Genomic DNA, 21,936 nt, shown 5'->3' with positions numbered 1-21,936 from the left:
TTATCCTCGTCAACAATAATTTGATTTGGAGCCAATCCCACAGCTGAAGATGGAGATCCAACTTTCCCAAGTGTTTTTTGCTCCAAGTATTGGCCATACTCCTTTATATGACTAGTACCAATGTGTAACTTTATTTTAAGTACCCCAAATTCCTGGAAGACAGACAGGTGTCCCCAGCTCCACCTCACAGTTCACATAATTGAGGCAAGGAGAGTTTTATGTGACCTGGGTGTATGTGACAGACAAAGGAGCAAAACTGCTTGTGCCTTACAAGCTGTGGTTCTCAAGTTGTGGTACAACTTCCTAGATCTCCCAGCCTATTTCATTCATCCATGACTGTCTTTCTATGAGGGAACAGGCCCAAGCTCCACGTTTATCTTGGATTTGAGAGGAGCTGCTGGATGGCAATAACACGTATGCAACGTGGACTGGTGGCGTGGGAGCTGCCAACACAGGACTTCAGGTGAGAAACTCTTCCAAACTGCAGAGCTGTGCTGATCCAACAGCCACTGCCCAGCCTGAATATCTCTTGATTTCAAAGGGAATCTTGACTGAGAGGCTGACACTGCTCTGCAGACGTTTATAGCAAAGCCCCCCTTAGCTGCTTAGTTTCCCTGAAGACAAGGACTCTGCCACCTCCTCTGCTTTGTGCCTTCTAGCACAGGAGCACACAGCCCAGCCACCAATGTACAAACAGGCCATGTGGCCACCGTAGCCATTCCCCAGACTGAGTCACCAGCTGCAAGAACAGACAGCTTCATCATCTCGCTAAGAGATGAGCACCAAAGACTAATTAATGTGTGGACAGAAGGAAATTGGGACTTACCCTCCAAGGGAGACAGAAGATTTCACTCTGGATTTCATGATGGCCTGCTGATAGTACATAATCTGAAAGGGATCAGACATGCCCATGGTTAGGAGAAATGAGATACGCAGACCAGGCCAACTCTATCTGAACAGCAGGCATGCCCTCTCCCAGGCAGGAGGGGGGCAATACCTGCAGTACCTACAACTAAGAGCTCCTCCTCCCAGCGCTTCATTGGATGTCCAAGGAACCACAACATCCCTAAACTGTCAGGGAAAAATGGCCATTTTCACTGAGCTCGCTGAAAATACCAGCCAAGCGTTTTTTAGTGTGAAAGTAATGCAACAACAGCCTCCATGCTATAAAAGAACTGCATAGTAGCTACCGTTCTTGGCACCTAGAAACGCTCCGGATGATTTAGCATGTAATTATCATTGATCCTTGGCTGTCTCTACACTGGCGCCATTGGATGCATCTCCTGTGATTTCCCCACCACTAATTTTGATCTGTTGGATTTTAGCCCCAGTGTCTGCCCTTGCTAAGCCTTCAGTGTTTCCTCACATCACTACGAGAGCTGCTGCCTGCCTGCTGCAGCGGGAGGAAATGTGCTGAAATCACACCGACCAAAAGCTCTGTGGGGCAGAGACTCTGCCAGCCAAACCAAAGCATTCTTAACACAGACTATCCCCTGCAAAGGGGGCTCTGATCCCTCAACTAACAGTGATAAAAGTAATACACACACGTTGGACAAGTAGAAATCAAGGAATGACCAGTTACCTCTCTCCTATAAACATCCATTGTTTTTTTCTGTAAAATAAAGAAACAAAAATAAAGAAATTGGGGCGGGTGCTTTCACTCATCCTCTTTGAGACATGAAAACATCATTGCACTGCTGCTGTCGTGCAGTGCTCTCCAATTAATTCTCATTACGAGTAAAATCAAACACAGCAGCGCAGCTAATCAGGGTATCATCAAAGCTAAGAGCATCCACACACTGTAAATTGTTCCATTAGCTGTATTTACTGTTAGCACTGCTTCTTCCATCACAGCCTGCCTGTATGCCTTCAATTAAAGGGGCATTCTAATGGAGCTAAAATAGATTCATTTACGAGACACAGATTAGATCATTCAGTATTAGGTAAAGGAGACAGGAACCAACACATTGCAAAATATAAACACCACAATTAAAAGCCTCAGAAGATGTATCTGCTGTGCAAAGGGTGCTTACACTGTGATTTGAGTAACTCAGACTATGTTACATGTCATTCACAAATGAGCAAGCAATTGAAGGCAAGAAATTAACTGCAGGGTGTTTATGCACACATCTTTCTTTGAAGCACAGTTACTTTGTGAGGTAAACTCGAAGAAGGAAAGGAAAAGACAGGCTAAATCAGAGATGCTCCCAGCAAGCCTTTAAAGGCTTTTGCAAGCTTTCAGTTCTGCGTTTCCTGTTCTAGCTAACAAGAGCCACACAGATAATCTGCAGACCAGAATTATCCTATCTAATTAACCCTGCAGCAGACAGTGGCCTGCAGAGTGCCTTGTGGAAGCAGTGTCTGTCAGCCATCAGGAACAGAACATCTGCTGCCAAACAACACAAGCAACACAGCCTGCTTCTCTCCTCTCACCAAAGAACCTGCAGAGCGCTGCCCCTGTGCCCCTGTTCTGGGGAAGGCAGGATACTCTCCCAGGCTGCTTTTGGAGAGGCACTGATACAGACCTGATTTTGTATTTTAACCATGATCAGTAGCCCTACTCAGAAGGAATAAACTGTAATTGGAAGAAAAATGTGTACATCTTGTTGTAACCTGGTTGTTTTTACGAGGGCACACTCACCATCTCAGAAGTAGAAGCAGATCAGCCAATCTGTACAGGTTGTGATCTTAACACAACCCAGCCTGGCTGGTGTAGTACTAACAGGAATCCTGACTGTGTTGGCATTGCAATGGGAGGAAGCTTTTGTTGCTGGAAATACCATGACCAACTCTGAATGATGGATAATCTCAGCTGGGACAAACAGGACAGCAAACACTAGTTGCACCAGCAGAGATGCCCTGCTGACTGCACACAAGGAACTGCATGTGAGGGGTTGAGGGCTGACACGGCAGCAGGAGTACAAAGCTGCCAGACAATAGGATCATTGGCCACAGGGTTGTGCAGCTTCCCTTGCTGATGCAAAGGTTCCTGGGACTTATCTTATGAATAATTTGAAGATAAACACTGAGTATCAGCTTTTCACCCTCCCTGGCTCTTGGCCATACCTCTGATGGCAAACTTTCACGTAGGCATCACTGCTTCCCCTCTTTTTTTACAGTGTTAATACTATTCCATATACATTGTAGAAATGGAAGGCAGAAAAAAGTCACCTGCTTGCACAGAGAATCTAGCTTCATTTACTGACCTAGAAATGCCCGCATCAGAAAACTTTGATTCTGTTTCAGGCAACCTAATTCCTGCACAATAGCAGTTCACTATCTCCTTAGGGAACCTGAGATACAAATCAGGCCCCATTAGGTTTACAGCGTGCCAGCTGAACTGTTCCATTTGATGAAACTGAAGAGTGGCCAGGGCTTTTACTTAAGGCAAATCAACAGGTTAAAATTCCTAGATGATTTTAAAAGGACTCTGATGTCTTCTTCTGTTTTGTCAGGTGGGTTCCTTGACCAGGTGCAGTGCACTGGGGTGAAGAGAAGGTGGATGCTGGCATAACAGCTTGAAGGCAGCTCACATGGTAAAGTTGTATTAGTCTTCTAGAGGGATCTTAGCGAGGCAGGCAGCACACCACACACACACAAGACAAACAGCTGCTGGGAAAGAGAAGAGGAACTCAGTAAGTTAAATGTTACATGGAGTAAAAAAATAAATTAAACTGTCCTTACTGCAGAGAAGTTGTGTATGTAAATTAAAAAATCTGCCACATCTGCAAACAAATTATTTTGAAAGTGCATCCTATTCTGAGGATCCTGTCACAGCCTGAGCAGGCAGGTCAGCTCTCTGCACAGGTCCTGGGAAACCTGGGGGCTTCGGTGGGGTACCACAAGGGGAAGGGATTGCACAGAAAGGGGGCTATGGCACAAGAAGGCCAACACTGAACTGGAGAGGAATCAAACCAGCCCAGCTCTGAGCATAGTATCCATCAGCCCAGCCTGCTGAGGGTTACAGGTGCTGGCTGTGCTCAGCCCTTTCCAGCTCTGTAACTGGGAAGGATCTCAGCTGTCTCACCCCAGAGCTGCACATCATTTCATTTCCCTTCCTCCCAAATATCCCATCCTTTCTCCTATCACCAGTGTTTATAGCTTTACTGCTGCTACAAGAAACCCTGAATATTCTGTGTCCTTTTGAACACTGCCAGTGGTCTGCACCAGTTTCCCCATCCTGATCTCCAGCTACTGACAGCAATGCCAAAGCACACCACAGCACCCATCCACCCTCCATCATTTGACTGGAAATAACATTTGGAACAAAAGAGTCATTTCTTATAATGAGATTAATTTTGCAATGCTCTTAACGAGTGACTTATTGCAATTACTGTGGATAAGCTCTGCAGCCCTTCAGGCTTCAAATCAAAATGGCAATTAGTGATAAAACCTCATTCTGTCTCAGGTTGAGTGCTACACGTGCTCCTCCCTGAGAGGCACAGCAGCACCTCAACCCCTGTATGGCCTTGTCACCCCTTGCTCAAAGCAACCATTGAGGCAGAGCTGGGAGCCAGCCCAGGCTCTGAGCCCAGAGCTGATCCACGTGGCTGAAGCCAAGAGCTCCTACAAAAGCTGGGATTTCTCCTGCTTTTTTTTTCTTTTCTTCCAACTGGACAGACCTCGTCTGCTCCCAGTGCGGGTCTTTCTGACCACACTGTGGAGACTATGGTGACTGTGTTTTTGCCTGTCTGGCCACTATCCAGCATCTACAGAGGCCAGGAACAGCTGGACAACAGCTTTTGTGCGTACGCCCAGACAGAGCTTGGAGCAAAGAACGAGCACAGACCATGGTTATCCAGAGTTCATTTTTAGACCTGGTCACTGCAAAAGCGCCTTGCAGTTTGCCTCTCCTGAATGCTGGGAGTGCCCTCCATCCACCATACAGATAAACACCATGAGAATGCACTCCAGAGGCCAATCCTGTCTGCACCTAACACGAGACATCCAAGCATGCACCTCTGCTGCATTCATGTTTCCACCCCCACAGCTGGAAATCAGATTTTTAGATGTCCAGATGTCTGGTTTCCTTCAAATAGCTGGGTTTCCTCTATCTTGTTTATTTGCTTCTGATCCTGTTGTTTCAAAAAGAGTGAGGGTTGCAGCGGAAGTTGTGTGTTTATCAGGCAGCCAACGGACACAGGCCTAAGAAAAAAATTAAAGTCCTACAACAAAAAGACTGCAAGGAACTGTTGCACATAGCTTATTGCTGCATGCAACAGACAGTATTTCATTCAGAAGTCCCCAGATCTAGCACGGCGATTCTGGCCCACCTAAGCACCATTTAGAAAGGCTTTCTGCTTATAGAAGGATGCAGAAGCAGTAACTGCAGAGGAGACAGCGGGCTCTGCAGTTGCTTGGTAACTCACTAAGCAGTGATGCTTGATCATGAGCCGAGACCTGGGTAACAAAAGGCTAAAGCAGCCCTTAATTAGCTGATCAATGGCCAGCTACTGCTGCCTTACTCCCTGTCCAACTATAGCTCCTAACTCATTGTAGCAGTATGCCCACGGGTCAGTGATAAAAGTCCCCTTCAAATTGTGCAGCGTTTGGCTGAGCACCTGTTTATCTATCAATTAGGGAGGGAGCCGCCCACCAAAGGGTCTGAGGCCATTGAAAAGAGATGTGTGTGCCAATATCAGCTTCAAAGAACTCATTCTGATGTCAGAAATGAATTATCAGCTGAATTACTCAGCTGTCAAGATAAAAGTAAACTAATTGGCCAGTATTGCCAAACTAGACTGAGAGGGAACAGAGTCACAAATCAAATAAATGGGTGCTGGATTCATGCACTTATTTTCTGCTTCCATTCTTTCACCTTTGTCAGAACCAGACGGGCTGGGCTCACAGAAAACATCAATAGATACAACCCATGCTGCCTTTAGCAGGGGTAAGGCATGTCCAACAAAGCACAGCCCAGTCTCTGCATTCAGAGACCTTGGGCCATCCTTCCAGCTGTGGCTGTTGAGCCACAGGTGCTTTTCTGCTTGAAGAAAAAAACAAAAAAGCTGCAATTCCAACGATGGATGTATGTCAGCCTTTGGCTGCTTCGTGTACTGCCAACTGCTCTTCCAAAACCAAAAGGAAGAACGAGAACAACTCTTCCTCTCCAGCTCAAGCTACAGAGAGGACAGGCAGCTCAGAGATCAGTTTGAAGCAGAAAGGCAGTGAATCACCCTGAAGTTGGTGTCCTTTAGCTCAGTCCCTTACGAGATGGGGAACTGTCTGTTCCTCCTGTGCCCAGGGTGTGAGCTGAACTGAGATCCCTCAGCTCACTTCTCTGTTACCAAACAGCTGGCAGAGAGCTACAGGCTTTCAGACTGTTTGCAAACTGAAAATCTCCTTCCGTGTCAGCTGTAAAACTGTGGGCGAGATGTTGGCTTACTGCTTTTTTCCCCCTTTCTCTTTCCTCCTCTCCTGCTCTCAGCAGCTGCTAGTTATGGCATGAAAAAAAAACCAACCCCAAGCCTACATTTTGCTCATTTTCAGTATCTATGGTAACAGAACAGAGTTGGCCAAAGCAATTATCCTGCCTCTGCCCGTTGAGATGTTTAAAGGCTGTTATAAAAATGAAAAGTTGTAGGAATACAGTGAGTGTGATGGCAGTAACATTTGCACTTCATTGCTGAGCCACACTTTGCCTTCACTTTCAAATGAGCACAAATGCAGGCTCCCTTTAAAGGACTGATGGAAGAGAAGACAGGCTTCAGCTCCTCATCCACAGCTTTCATCTTACTGTGAACTCCAAACCAGTCCCACCCAGTTACAGCCTCCACAGTCTCAGTTCATTAGTTCTGTTTATGGTCTAGCACCACAATATGCATTCTTAGAGAACATTTTGTGCCTCTGTCCATCACAGCAACTTCACCTGTCACCACATATTACCTTTCTGGATGTATTCTGTTCTACATATTTTAAAACTGGATCTATCCTCTGATTCTTCTTACTGCTCAAGCCCATACTGAGCTCATTCAGCACTAACAAGAAGGCAGCTACAAGCATTTGCAGATAGAAGATTGCTTCATTCAGCTTCACCAGCAGAGAAAGCATCTCCTGTAGCTATACACTCTCACTAATGGATGTGGCAAGAAAGTTGACAAAGTACTTTTTTGACAAAGCCAAAAGAAGCTGCCAAAGCTATTTTGAGGGCTCCACACCCTGTGGACAACGAGACAGCTTCAGCTTCTGGCCTCTTGGCTCTCATGGCTGAGCTGACTTGCTCTGCCTGCATTCTCCAAAAACACCACAGTGCCAGCAACACTGCCTGGATCCTCCCAGATTCAACAGATGTGAAGAAATGCTTCCTCACCTGGTTTACCTTATCTTCATTGGGATCTGTTACACGGTCTATTCCATATTCTAGGACATCCAGCATGCCGGGCTGTTATGAACAGGAAACATCAAAAGCTTTGCCACTCATTTGTTTTAAAGTCTGTTGGACGTACTAACACATGAGGGAATTCCCAAAGCCTGAGGGCTGTCACTCGTTGCTCTCCACTGTGACCTTACCCAGTGCATGAGATGAACACTTTTGACTGGAGGGCAGGGAGCACATCTCAGGCTGTGAGCAGCACAGCTTGGCCTGGCACTGCTGTGCATGACACCCTCCCTGGGAATGCACTACTCTCCACATGGGTGCTAGAGCTGAACCTCCCTCCCCTGCAGCTTTGAAAACCATCACAGTGAAGGTGGTGTGGATGCAGGGCTTTCTTTTGCACCCCAGTCTGGTTGTGGCTGGGAGAGCTGTGGGACGTTCCCTCTTCTGTATGTACAACATCCCTTCAAGACTCTTCTCCAGGACTGTCACTGAGTCAGTTGATTCCTCAACCCCGTGGCCCTTTTTCATCCTTCTCAAGTGTTCCCTGTGGTGAAGCAACAGGATGCACACCCAGGCTCATGCCCACAGCTGATCCCCAACAGGGCAGGGACTTATCCCAGGGGCTCTAAGGAAGGGCCCTGCTGAGACACAAAAGCCACACACTATCATCTGCAACTTACAGGAGTTCTGTTCACAAGCCAGTAGGCTCTCTCCTGGCAATCCAGAGCGTACCTGTCCGCCTTCTTCCGCTCCTTTCCTGCCCTGCAAAACCAAGAAAAGGATTTCACTCTACTGGCAGAAATCATGATTTCTTCTTCAAAAACCAGTAGGATGACAAAGTGGACACATCTCCAGCCTCCCTGCCCCACTGGGTTCCAGTCTGCCTGCCAATGCTCTGATGCAGGCTCCTGACCACATCTTATCCCAGACAATTCTGGGCTGCAGATCACACAGTTCACATGGTCACACGTGACTGCTACTCCTCCCTGCTTCTAGCTTTTGAGAAATCATCATCTTCCTGAGCTCAGCTGGGAGCAGACACATCCTCTTTTGAGCCGACGGACAGCCCTTTCAGAGAGTCCCATACTAACAACCCACTACTTGCAGTCAGTCTCGCTGCCTGATGTTTACCCATCTCAGACACTACCAGGCAGTATGTAAGGGCCACTACACAGAGGTCCTGCCCATACACATTCTGACCCATATCTCAGTTCAGCATTTCTCACAGAAACAACGTGGAAACAGCACCATTTCCCAGGCACTACATTTCAATCACCTCCACAATTAAATAGAAGAGGGACTAGCATGATTTAGGCTCGAACCAAGTAATTTTTCTCCCAGACACGTCCTGGGTACACATCAGCTCCAACCATGGACACGGGAGCATTCCCAACAGGCCATCTGCTGTGGCCATAAGCAGTGGCTAGTGGGTGCTGGCTGCCTGCACCACCAGCCCCAAACAGCCCCAGAAGCATTTCATCTGCTTCTTCAGATAGTGCCTCAGTACCCACCTTTAAAACTGCATTTGGAACCTCTAAGCCTGAGTCTGACCTCAATTTACAAGCACAACAATCTTGTGCTTAATGAGACGGTTATCAGATGAGCTGTATTCTGACAACTTGGCTACCATCCCAGTGAGGACAGAAATGGCTGCAGAACAGTAGAGGTGGATAAGGAAATACCTTTTCTTCAAAGGAGTAACCTCATCTCAATTCACTGATTTTCATGGGAATTTAAGGGATTCAGCCCCCCACATCAAGCCATTTTGTCTGGATACCTAAGAAAGCACTTCAGTTTTCTCCAGAAGTCTCTGCTGGGAACTCTTACCACTTCTTGATTCCAGGACTGAAGTTCTGCTGTGAGATTTGGGCAAACAATAATCAAACCAGACCAGTAACAGCTCCTACGTCCAGCAGGCTGACCCATAATGACGCATGGCCATCTCTGATGCCTGAGCTAAAAGAAGCTATAGCTCATGAGGGCTTGCATGCTGCAGCATCAGGCCTTAGCTTCTGCAGGGAAACCTCAATCTCATCAAATGCAAAACCTAAGCCTCCCGTAGCAAAAGCCACTCACAAAGAGGCATGCCTTTGAGTCACCCACCCCCACCCCTGCTCTCACTCTGACAAACCACCGATTTCACATTATTGGTGGTCAAAGGACAGGCAGAGAGAGAAACACAGATGCAGAAGGAGAGAGTGAGACTTTGCAAGTCCGATGTCCACTCATTTGAAAACAGTTGCAATCCCTCACGTGTGAAGTGCAAACTGAACAAAGTTCCCACGTTAAACGGAAAAACCTGCAGCCTGATATGAAAGGCAGGTTTGTCTCACAATTTCAAGGGGTCCTTGCAAGTTATTTTAAAACTGCAGCTTATGCTTTAAACTGTAATTTAACTGTGTAGCAGGACAGTGAAGCTCTGCTTTCTCATACCCACCCCTCTGATGCAAATAACAGAAAGCAAGTCAACTCACTTATACTGCTCTTTGGCCTGCATAATAACAAAATCCCACTTGTAGTTTATTTTTTTATTGAGCATGTTGTAATGTTCCTGGAATAAAAATAAAAAAGCAGTTAGTGTGAATATTCTGGACAAGGCACTCCCATGCTAGGGTTTTCTTGACTCTCCATAGCTCAGCTCTAACTGAGCCAAGAAATCTGGATTGTTCTGAATGTAATTATATGAATTGCAACAGTTTAAAAATACCACAGCAAGGAAAGCAATTACTCCTGATAAAATTATCACTGACTTCAGAGTATTTTTCTGCACCAGCCAATTTTTCACTTCCAGTTTTGGCTTTTGATACCACTGGAGTAACACCTCATTGAAAAGAGGCGACTTTTTGCTATGCTTCATTCACAGCAACAGAGGGCTTAAGCTCTAGCAAATAAGGAGCTTGCCATGGAACAAGTACAGAACCTCCTCACCTTTTCATACTCTTCTAAAATCCCTTTCCTCTTGATGTTCTTCTTTGCTAGGTAAATTGCTGTGGAGGGAGAAACAAGTAAGCAGTCAGTTCTACTTAGGCGAACAACTCCAAGAATAATTAATAAATTGCCTACACTGCAAATACAGGAGTCTTCATTACAGAATCCTTCTGAGCATGAGCTCCAGGCTCACAAAAGCTCACCAAAGAGAAACAAACTTTGTGCTTTGCCATCAGTACCACACAAACCATGGTATGGGTGGGAGCAGCCACGTGCAACTGGTGCTGTGTGCCTTCCACCAGCAGCTGCTCCTCCTTTGGGCACTCGGCCAGGATTTCATGGGCCACAGTATGTTGAGCCAAATCTTTAAGATACTGAGGTTGTCAGAGCTCGTCCTCCACGTTTTCCAAAAGCAGGCCAATGTTTTGTTTCAACTTCTATTAAAAACATTCCCGTGTAGAATGTGCTCTTTTTCAGATCTACAGCATAATGTAGATAAAAACCACAGAGGACAACCTTGGTATAAACAAACCCATCTGCGAACTGCACAGCCTAAAGGAGTAATTAAGCTGATCAGCCCAAGGTTCATGACCAGCCCTATGATAAAAGGCATTACAACGGCAGCAAAAGAGTGAAGGGAAGAGGTGTCAAGAGATATTGGCAGTCAGTGCACATTATGTAAAGAAATAATCATCTCTGAATGCAGGGCTTGATCCAAACCTACAGAAGACAGTTTTGGGCTCACATCCAGGAAAATACTTAACTACTCAGGGAAACCCAACCTTGCGTTTAAAGTCTTCCCAACCCAGCAGAGTATTTTAGACACTTTCCAGTCCTACGTCTCTGGTTGGAACATAAGAGAAGGATAAGCCCTTACATCAAAGGCACACGAGGTGCACGCATCCAGAGCATTCCCTCAGCTCAGCATCACTCAGAGTCATTCACAAGATAAAATAAGCACAAGGGCTGGTCACACTATGCGGAAAGGCAGCAAGAAAAGACAAAGAGCAAGCACAATGCAGGACTGCCTACACAAACACTTGTACCAGAATTACCTCTCCTAAATACAAAGCTATCACTTACCATAGTCGGTGTCATCAGCAGGCCAGCTTTGTGCGGGCCAGAAATACGGGGTCTGCAGGAGAACAAGTCTTTTGTTAGTGCAGAGCAGCCGTGAGCTCATGCCAAGTGGCACACAGCACTGCCCTACTGGAAGCAAAGAACAGCTTTTCTCTGCCATACCCAGACCTCAGCTCCTCAGCAGTGTCTCAGTACGCACAGTGGTGCAGGCCAGCTACAGCATGAGAATTTAAGTCAGACTGACAATTTCAAATCCACTTCTGCTCTACAGTGTGTCCAAGCTTCCCCTGCCGCATGAACATTTAGACTGAGATGCTGGAGCATGATAGGGCTCATTAGTACTTTCTCATTTAAAGTACTAACGAGAGCAGGCTAATTTCCCATCACAGCAGAAATTCTCCAACTGAGAACCTTGAAAAAAATCTCATTATCCCTGTGGGTTTTTGTGTATCTGTTATTCATTCTCCCCAGATCATTCTACAATCAACCATGTTTGATATATACATCAAACAGCAAATATTCCATTTGCTATGACAAACCTGGAAGGAAACATATCTGGAAGAACTCTCAGCTATTTTAGTTGAGCTGGAGCAGTAACTAAAACTTAGAGGAATATCATAGTTTGACTGTAATCTCTGCTCTGATACACAGGAATGACATCTGACTGGGTGAACCAGCATCAAGCTGCTCTGTGGATCCCTTTTCCTCCTCTACACTGGATGATCAGCATGGCTGCACAGCAGGGACTCACGGCTCCAACTCCTGGGCAATTGCCCTCGGTGCCTGTATTCAAAACTTGTGTTGAACTCCCTCACAGTGGCATTAGACAAAGTGCAACTCACTTGAAACCTGTACAGGCTGCCATCTGTCCTGAGGGTGAGATTCTTTGGCTCCTGAAGAGGGTAGATGTAGCCATATTTGACAAACAGGTCCCCCAGGTGCAATGCCTCTGAAAATAGGGAAGATAGAAGTTTTGATTGCATGGCAACACTGCACTGGAATTTAGCAGTGAGCTGCTAGTCAGGAGAGGATTCATCTAGATTTGTCTATGGAGATCTTAAAGTCTTACAACCCTAATCCGGAAAGGCATCATTACCTTACATTTCTACCCACCTTCATTAGTGATCTGTAAACGCTGGAGAATCCACTGAAATATATCATTACCTGCAAAGCAAAGAAAATACTGGGCACTTGAAACCAGAAGTGTACAATTTGTGGGTCAAAATGATAGCTTTCCAGTCCTCACCCCTAACACAGCCTGGGAGCTCAGCAACTGCAGATTCCTCCCTGCAAATGTTTCTCTTGCATGACACATTTGAGAGCACACAGATAAAATGCACAACATCTCACTGGCCATGCTGTCACTCTGGCTTTCTTCTGACCAAGCAGGAGCCAGTCTGTGGGAGTGGGAGCACAGGGCAGCAATGAGCTCAGGATGACACGCTATGTGTGTGCAGAAGACCCACGTGGCCTAGGCAACATTTAAACCCTAATCAATGGCTTAGAAAGGACTTAAGCAATAGAACAGCTTACACCCCCAAGGAAGAGTAAGCGTCCCTTGTTCTGCACTATCTTGTCTTGGAAGTTTCACTGCATAGTATCTCCAGATTCACAGAGCATGGTTCTGTCTCAGTTTGAGTTAGAGCCCAGTGACTACTCTGCTCTGGTGCTTTATGGAATGCGGCCTTCAGAGCAGAAGGGATGTCTGAGTCTCAGATCCAGGTTGCAGTGATAACAGGATATATTAAAGGCAAATGAGTTCTCTTCATTTGCAAACACTGCAGCTCTCCCAGTTCTTCTCTTGGGATGTGGTCAGTCATACCCAAAGTCAGCACAGATCTCCAGTGGTTTTATTTTCACATTCTGGGAGGCAGAATCTCCTTCTGCTTCAATAGGGCCAAGCAGAAATGCACTCAACCCCTGATCAGTTATTGGTCTCTTCTCCCCAAAGTCCCCTAGGATTGTAGATTGTGATGCTAACCTTTCTTGACATTGCAGTGATGACTTAACTTTCTAATAAGGGCTCAGAGCTCTTATCCTACTGCCTGCTTCCTGAAATAGACGAAATTAAAGGATTATCTCATCAATCATTTTTAGACAGTTCTCTCTGTATTATCTCCCACAGGTACACGTTTAGCATGGATGTTTCTTTGCCTTTTCTGATGTAAGCCATTTTACTAACACAGAATTTACCTAATTCACTCCCTGCAAGCAAACAGCAAAGTTCTTTGCAGTTAATGTGTCCACAGATTGATCTGTTCTACTGTCTTTCCCATTCCATCATTAAAAATTAATTAATTTCTCAAGCAATACCCAGAAACCAATCAGTATATATGCAATTTTTGCAGCCCTAAATATATCGCAGTTTGGAGCGTGATGACTGCCACACAACTGTAACTCACATGGCCATCAGAAGGTGGTGACAGTTTATGCAGGCAGAAACTCGTAACAATTCTGGTTAAGGAACCAGAATAAAGCAGACAGCACGTAAAGACAACAAGCACCAACGGGCATCTTCCCTCCACATTATCTAGCTACAGACTTTTAGGAAGTGGTGTTTTCTATTGGGCAGACATCAGGAGAAGCACTTAGTCCAGTTGGCACACCATCTACAGCAATGGGGCAACTTTCCTACAGCACTGCCTTAACATTTAATAAGAACTAGCAGAGCCAAGGCCAGATCTTTTGCAGATGCAAAACAGTCCACCAAATTTCATTCATGGCTGCTTTGTAAGGCAGGAGCAGGATGTGCCATAACACACTGAGGTGCTCCTCAGAACAAGCTTCAGACATCTCCTTACACTGACTCTGACTTGGAACCATGGGCAAATGGCTTAATCTGCATGCCTCTGCTTCTGTACCAAAGGAAAAAAAAAAAGGGAGGCAAGAAATACGCAGGGCCTGCAGGGCTCCACAAATACAGTCAGGATGAATTAATTTTTTGGGGCTAAACTTCTTCCTGAGTCGCCCAGAGCAAGCTCACGGGTCTCAGCAGGAGTTTTGGTTCTGAATTTCAAAGTGCTGCAGAAAAAATGAAGCAGGAGAAAATACTGGTACAAGTACGTGTGAATATTTATAGCAGAGGATCCCTCACAAGTGCTGCTGTGGAGGCTTGGAGAACAGGCAGCAGAGCTACTGATAGTGCATTCTGCTGCCCTGGGCAAGGAGCGAGCAGTCATAAAGAAGGGCTGTGATAAGAGCTGCCTGTAATGCTAGACGTGACACATCAAGTCCAGCTACGCATCTGCTTCTCCTCCAGCCTGCTTGAAGGAGGCAAAGCTGTCATTTAAAGGTAGAGAAGTGGGCTGAATATATATATTTTTTTTCTTCAACCTGCAGGACAAGAACAATTACTATCAGAAAACGTTAAAAGGAAGACTAATTGTTTGTTGTTCATTTCTGATGCAGGATGTCATTTTGATTCCACTCTGGCTCTTGTAATCACAATCTAATATTTATCCTTATTTATGATCCAGCAACATCAGGAACACAGTGGGTCTGGAGCCCAGAACACCTTCTCACCTCTACTCCAAGAAAAAGCACAACAAGTTGAGTGAAACTCACATGAGAGAGTTGTAGTGCATGATTAGAAATCTTTGTCTCTTATTCCAAGAGCTAGGAATAAAATGAGACAAGTGAGACTGAGATAAAGGGAACAGCCATGCCCCAAAGGACATACAGCAAATGTTTATCAGGAGCATGGGCTCCATCGTAAAATAGCTTGGGTTGGAAGGGACCTCAAGGATCATCAAGTTCCAACTCCCCACCACAAGCAGGGTTGCCAATCACTGGATCAAGTGCTAGGTTGGATATCCCAGGACTCCATCCAACCTGGCCTTAAACACCTCCAGGGACGGGGAATCCACAGCCTCTCCAGGCATCCATGCAGCAATAACCTGGGGATAGGCAGGGGGTCTTCCCACAGCTTTCCTTTGCCGAATTTGGCCACAACTCTTCCCTTGGAGAAGTTCTTACCTGCCACGGCATGCGGGATGTTTGTGATCATCACCCTCTGAGTCTGTGTCTTGATGCCCGTGTCTGGATTCTGCATCTCCATTATAAGCGCTTCAATCTGCAAAGCGTGGAAAGTTGCTTTTATTGCACAAATAGCCCAGCTGTGCACAGACTCACAGATACTGTATCATTCACCAAGGAAAAAAAGAAAAAAAAGGCAGTATTTTGGCTGGTGACCAAACAGCAAAGGTTCTGTTTCTGGTCTGCAGATAATAACCAGACAGGACTTCAGGAGAGCAGCAGGAAAAGCACACTGCTTTGCTCCAGGGCTGAGCAAGAGGTGCAAACACCAGGGAGATGAGAAGGGCCCATCCTTTGAGAAAGCCACGTTGAACCAAGCCTCTGAAGCAAGCAAAGGATCGATTACAACAGAGACCAGCGTTCACATGTTACATTTACATCCTTCTCTTACCCTTGACTTCCTGATAACAGCATCCTAAAAGTGCAAGTGTCACAGTATGCTCAGGATGGGGGGGCCTGGGACGTGCTCACCTCCTCCTTCCATGTGATGCTCAGCTGAGGGCTATGAGAGCTTTGGCACTGTGAGATGCTCTGATGTTTGCTTCTGCTTCCAGAGACATTAAATCAGAACTGGTCCAACAAGACCAATTTAGTCTCTCTGCACATCCATTTCAGGAGAAGCTGTAGCCTTTTAACTTGGATTTGTGGATTTAACAAGTGTGACTTGATGACACTTATGCACAATGAAGGGCATTGTTTTCACAGGCACCACAGTGACTTTGGCCCTGAGTCTTGCCAAATTCAGTGAGGATTTAAGCCCATAGTGACAGGATGCAATCTAGGCTTAACAGCAAAAATGTATTTTCAGCTGTCCTTTAAGCCAGTGTCAAATTAATACTAAAACAGAAAAATCTGGTAAAAATTCACACAAATACTTGTATATAAATACTTTGAGACAGCAAAACCAGGCCCAAAACAATGGAACATGATATTCTTTTTCTGTGTGTGTGTGATATTTTAACTGAACCCTGGGCTGTGGCACCAGAGATGGGGCCAAAGGACACAAGAGTGCCCTTATCCAGCACTCTGCCCCCTGCACCATCGCTGCCAGGCTCAGCATTCCCTTACTCCAAGGGATATTGGGATGCAGAGACAGCAGTGCCCATCACCACTGGACTCTGCACTTGTTGCCTGCAGTACAGCACAGCATCCTCTGCCCCAGTCTGCATGGCTGGAGCACCTCAGGGCTGCCTTCCCCTCCTCAGTCAGTTCCAGACAGGTCTTTAGCAGCCAAGAGTGTGGAACTGGCCTGGAAGCCCCCCCACACCTCCCAGCACAGCATGTTCTTCACTAACGAGCAAAGAGCTCCTGACTGCTGTTGCATTCATTCTGTTTTGGGCTCCCTCTTATCAATGGAAAAATAATGTATACCAAAAAGAAACAAGCAAGAGGAGCCAGGGAGCTGCTGCTGGGGGGTGCCTGCTGCTCTGGCTGCAAACCAGGCACTTTGCTGATCAATACTCTGCCTGCCTGTTCCTCTCCTCCCAAGGGAACACTCTGCTTTATGGCAGGTTGCTGGAGGCAGGAGCCAGCCAGCGGGAGGCCAGAAGGACTGCTTAAAATACAGCAAGAACATTTGCTTGCTTTGCTAAGGGCTTTCACACATTTTGTCACACTTTCAGCCAGAGAAGCATTGTCTGGCTTTAATTTTGTACAGCTAGAAGCCACTTCCTGCCTTTGATGATGGGTGGAGATGTGCAGAGGTAAACATCAGCAGGAAAACTGCTAACGGAGCCAGGCAATGGGGCGAGCTCACCTCTAGCACAGAGCCACAGAAAACCATGAACCCCACTGAGGTCTCCCATCAGATCAACAGGAATCTCTGCACAGAAGTGCCTTCACCCCAAAAGCCACAAATACAACAGGAAAACTGTCTCCTAACTGCAAGTCAGAGGGGCAGTTAAGTGACAAGCAAACCTCTTACATTCATGAACCATAAGAAAAAGGATCACTGTATTTTGGGGACGCTGGCAGACAACCAGTGACTGCTGGGGCAACACAACCCTGGTGAAGGCTTTCTCCTGGGAAGGAGCAGTGAGGACAGGTGGCAGCACGGTGAGCTGCCTGGTCACACTTCCCATGCCTGTTTCTCCTGGCTTTATCCTCTGGGCACCCACCAGGGTCAGGGTGTGCTGGGTGCAGGGTCTGAACACAACAGCAAAATGCTAAAGGGAGGAGTTCAGCCCCCTCATGAAGGCACAGGCATCTCCATTCATGATGTCAGACACATTTTCCCAGCAGGATCCAGCTTCGTGCAGTGCCCACTCCTGGTGCTATAGTTAAACATCTGCTGCCTTCTCCAGCAGGAATGCTTGCGCAGTTCTAGTCCCACTCACTGCCTACTAAAGATCATCCCTCTCCATTCTGACTTCCCAGATAGCAATGCAGTATTTCACTGCTACTCTGGGCTCAAAAGATGAACTCAACCAGTTTTCTAGGTCTGCAATTAACAGTCCTGCTTTGCACATTCATAGATGATGAGGGGAAAAAAGAAAAAAAAAAAAAAGACATGAGTCATTTGTTAACCAGCTAAAGCTCCCTGCTTTTCCTTAAGCAAGACTGAGAAGAGGAGGAAGATTTTCCCACCCCACCACAGCAAAGCAATCCAACATCAAAGAGAAGTAAATCCACAAATGGGGAAAAGGAGCTGCAGCTGTCCCTTGTGCCATGCATTGTCTTTTCTCACTGGACCACCATCTCCATTCCAAATTAAACCCACAAGGAAACAAAACCAAACCAAAAGACAGCCCTGCCTAGCTGCACATACAGCTTCTCACCAGGGATGCTCACAGCATTTCACACTGCATGCAGCACTTCACTCAAACAGCACTGGCATTTCCACTTCTAGATGGGAAGGGCCCCAACCCTCTGAGATGCCTTGGTGATGAACTTCTTGTACCTGGGAGACAGCATAGGGAATGAGGAGGGGAATCACCTGCCCTTTGCCAGCACAGCCCCTGCCTGTGCACTCAGACTGACTCATCCATGGGACAAAACACATGGCATCAAAGAAGCCAAGAGGCTGACAGCTCAACTCTGGCAACGTTCTGAACCTCATTTAAATGGAGAGCAGGAGCCTACAGAGAAGCCCCTTCCAGCCACGACACAATTCCAGCACTAAGACATCTTTAAAAACATCTGGAAATACAAGAAGCAGCTGAATAGTATCAGATGGGAGAATTCAAGCCAAGATGGAGCTGGGCTGGGAAACCCCAACCAGTGCTGTGAATCCGGTTCATCTCTGCCTGCCTGGACATCAAGGAACTGAATAAGGAAGAGGCAGAGAAAAAGGCAAGCGGCATCCATCAGCCCAGCCCACGAGGTCTGAGTCATGATGCAGCTCATGTAGCACAGCAGAGGAAAACACAGAGCCCACCAGGCGCTGGGAGCACAGTCCATGCTGCTGTGTGCCTTGCTGCCTGCCACCCTGCGAGGCCAGATCCTCACTGCTGGGGCAGCACAAACCCATGGCTACAGCAGACGTGTCAGCCCATGGCAAAGCCTAAGCACAGACTTAAGCAATTAACAAAGCTTCTCTCTACGATTTTAGCTCCTCGAGGCTCTAAGCCTCCAAAGCGCTCGCTGGATGCGCGCCAAGCATCTTCAGCTCCCCTCTGGGACAACACTGAAGGACTCAGTATATCAGGGGATGTGACCATCACCTTGTACACACTGCAGTGTAACAGCTGAGGCTCTGTCCATGGCTTCCCCAAGGACTGAAAAAGCAGAGAGAAGAGCCAAAGCCTGCTTGTGGACCATCCAGGGGTGTCCTTTCACAGTGCCGCTCCCAAAGCACTGTAACTACTCAACCCTCCTGCCTCTTGCAGAGTGAACTGTGCGTGCTCCATAAGCAGTGCTGTATTTTAAAAGATCTTCCCACCTGAGGAGCTCAGAGCACTTTGCAAAGTCTGCTAACACCCACGGAGCAGCTGAAGCATAGCTGTGGGAGGCTGTTTTCTCAAAGCATGCAGCCTCTCCCCTACACCTCTGCATGAAACCCCACAAAGTATTACTTAGTGCAGAATGTGGCCCTGTGTATTTCCTCTGCAGGGTTTCCCTGCCAAGTGTACCTTGAAAGACACAAATGTATAATTCCTGCTTCCTTCCTTGTGAAAAGCACTGCCAGGCTCACATCTGAGCACTGAATAGCCCCTGCTTTCCTCACTTGTATCCCTGGAACCTTCGTGTCTCTGTAGGCCGTAGGCATTGCAGGAGAGCTGACTCGAATAGCAACTGGCTGGCTGTCACTGGGAATTCAGCTAATTCCACTCAGCAAGATAAGCCACAGGCAGGAGAGGTGGGTGGAAGAACAGCCAGCTTAACACTCTGCTTTTAAAAATCTCTGCAGATATTGGTTGAGCTAAAACCCAGTTACACTTTTGAATGAATGCTACAAGGAAGAAAAAAAAAAAAAACAACCCAACACTGAATGCAACATTACGCATCACATCCAAAAGCGTAGGCATGCATCTTCCCACTCTTTCAACTGTTTGTGGTCACAAAGACGCTCGTCTCTGAAAATGTGGAAGGAGGCAGGAAGCAAGAGCTGGCCATGACACACGCTCATAAAGCAGACAGCAGCGGAGCGGCTGGGAACGCAGCGGAGGATACAGCCTCGGCCATGGCACAGAGTTTTCCCCCAGGGAACGACCGGGTTGCAGGGATTTAGGGGAAAAGACAAGAGAGGGAAGAAAACCGCCCGAGTAATTCAGCTAAGCTAATGATGATAATATAAATAACTTTCAAATTACAGCTTTCTTGTCCCCGTGACTTCTGCATACGCTGCTTCTCAGCCACCAGCCGAAGCCCCGGTGCCGGGCGCTCCACGTGGCCACACGGCACAGCCCTGGGGACGATGCTCTCCCCGGCGGGCAGCACGCTGCCGGGGGGCTCCGGGGAGCAGCGCCCAGCAGGATGCTCGGACGGCTCATATGGACGCGGGGACTGCTACCCGGAGCGCCATCAGGCAGGGTGCGATCAGTGCCCCCGCTGCTGACGCCCAGAGCGGCGCTACCTGTCACCCGGAGCTCCTCAGCCCTCACCTTTTTCAGGAAGGCCATCCGCGGCCGGTAGCGCTGCCCCTGGTCCAGCCGTGCGACGGTCATGGTGCTGCCGATGGGTGGAAAGCGCAGCGAGCGAACGGGCAGAGCGGCAGCTCCAGCAGCGCACCTGGCTGCAGCCCCCCGCCACCGGCTCCTGTCCTCGCCGAGGGTGGCGCCGCCGCTGTGCGCCGCAGCCAATCAGCACCCGCCGTTCCACTCACATTTACATGCAGGCGCGGGGCGGCACGGCTCCCGCCTCGGGGCGCCAGTGAGAGCCGGGCGGGGCTGAGAGCGGGAGGTGCAGGGAGCGCGGGCTGCGGGTGGGTGAGAGCGCCCATAGGAAGCTGTCCTCGTACAGTGTGCACTGGTGTTTGGGAGGGCAGCTGGCAGAGCCTCCCCAACACTGCTCTGCCCCGGGGAGAAGAGTCTTCCCAAAACGCTCCCAGCGTCCAGCTGCTGGGATGGAGCAACGCGAGAGGAGGGCGGCATTCGGGCAGCTGCACCTGTAACTGCAACGCCGCTGCCTGTCAGCCAGCAGGGCGGTTTGGGGAACTCAACGGATTTGTCATGCGGGGAAATTATGACTAACGGTGACCAGAGGAACAGCACAGGGTTACAGCGTGCTTCCTCACGACAGAGCTGCCTCGTGCCAGTGGGTGGGGGAACAGAAACCTGACTGGCAGCACTAAAAACCAAGAGCTTCGTGTCTCTGATTTCTTCAGTGGTGGGATTTCCTCCTGCTGCCAAGGTGCGGCCAGACAACACAGCCAGGAGGAGAGGCGGCCCTCACTCACCTGCCCAGTATGGCCGGTGTTGTCACACATCCACAGACACGCACAGAGATCATCCAGGCACACTGATAGCCCACACGTTCACACGCAGCACTGCTGTTTTGAAGTCATGCATTGGAGCGTCCGCACATCCCATGCACGTGCTTTGCTGCTTCTTGAGGCACTGCCTTCCTCAGCACAGCCAGTGCTACTGCTCTGACATTACAATCCCTGCGCTGGAGGAAAGCACATTGGCTCTGAATACAGAGCCAAGTTCTTTTCCATTCATATAACACCCTGAGGGCATGGGCTGCTTTCCCAGTTGCTCTGCTGCCCTCATGGAAGGGTTTTATCTTTATCTCTGCTCTTTCATACTATCTGAACAAGCCAGTGCTTTGGAAGGCCTTTCTTCTGTGTCTGCTTTCAGTCATTCCCATGTGAAATCCCCCTGTGAGTCACAGCAGCCGCTGAATCGCAGACACTTCTTACTTTCCAAAGGCTTTTCCACCGTTCTCTGCTCTGTGCTGCTAGCTAGCATAATGACAATGAGTAACCTGTCATTCCATTAATACCAAAGTTATCACACCTCATGCTTCACGGCATCAGCTGACTGCCAGAAGGAGAAGTTCTTCATGCATTTGCAGTGCTCGTAGTTGCAGTGTTGTGTTGCTGTTTGGTTTTTCAAAACAAGCTCAGATCCTGGTGGCCCTCTGATACTGCCAAGGTGACAAACTGTAGTAGCACAGACTGTTCTGTAGGCAAA

At 47.7% G+C, this 21,936-nt stretch overlaps 1 protein-coding gene across 4 annotated transcripts in view; it reads right to left on the bottom strand.

The window, feature by feature from the left end:
- Nucleotides 1-20,607, bottom strand: part of RGS9 (regulator of G protein signaling 9) — a 29,335-nt gene extending 8,728 nt beyond the window's left edge. The window contains exons 1-11 of one of the 4 annotated variants that reach the window (XM_048965215.1): nucleotides 20,404-20,607; nucleotides 15,302-15,398; nucleotides 12,440-12,490; nucleotides 12,169-12,275; nucleotides 11,330-11,381; nucleotides 10,247-10,305; nucleotides 9,793-9,869; nucleotides 7,999-8,080; nucleotides 7,310-7,381; nucleotides 1,583-1,612; nucleotides 827-888 (exon numbers count right to left, since the gene is read on the bottom strand). In XM_048965215.1, coding sequence (XP_048821172.1) covers nucleotides 827-888; nucleotides 1,583-1,612; nucleotides 7,310-7,381; nucleotides 7,999-8,080; nucleotides 9,793-9,869; nucleotides 10,247-10,305; nucleotides 11,330-11,381; nucleotides 12,169-12,275; nucleotides 12,440-12,490; nucleotides 15,302-15,398; nucleotides 20,404-20,466 — 752 coding nt within the window. In that variant the 5' untranslated portion in view covers nucleotides 20,467-20,607. The remainder of the gene's footprint in view (nucleotides 1-826; nucleotides 889-1,582; nucleotides 1,613-7,309; nucleotides 7,382-7,998; nucleotides 8,081-9,792; nucleotides 9,870-10,246; nucleotides 10,306-11,329; nucleotides 11,382-12,168; nucleotides 12,276-12,439; nucleotides 12,491-15,301; nucleotides 15,399-20,403) is intronic. The other 3 variants (XM_048965212.1, XM_048965213.1, XM_048965214.1) reach the window with 3 other exon arrangements.
- Between the last annotated feature and the right edge of the window lie 1,329 nt (nucleotides 20,608-21,936).

Source organism: Lagopus muta, chromosome 18 (assembly GCF_023343835.1).
Source record: "Lagopus muta isolate bLagMut1 chromosome 18, bLagMut1 primary, whole genome shotgun sequence".
In the NCBI taxonomy this organism is placed as follows: Eukaryota; Metazoa; Chordata; class Aves; order Galliformes; family Phasianidae; genus Lagopus; species Lagopus muta.
The sequence above is the reverse complement of the archived record's forward strand: the minus strand, read 5'-3'. Positions and strand labels throughout refer to the sequence as shown.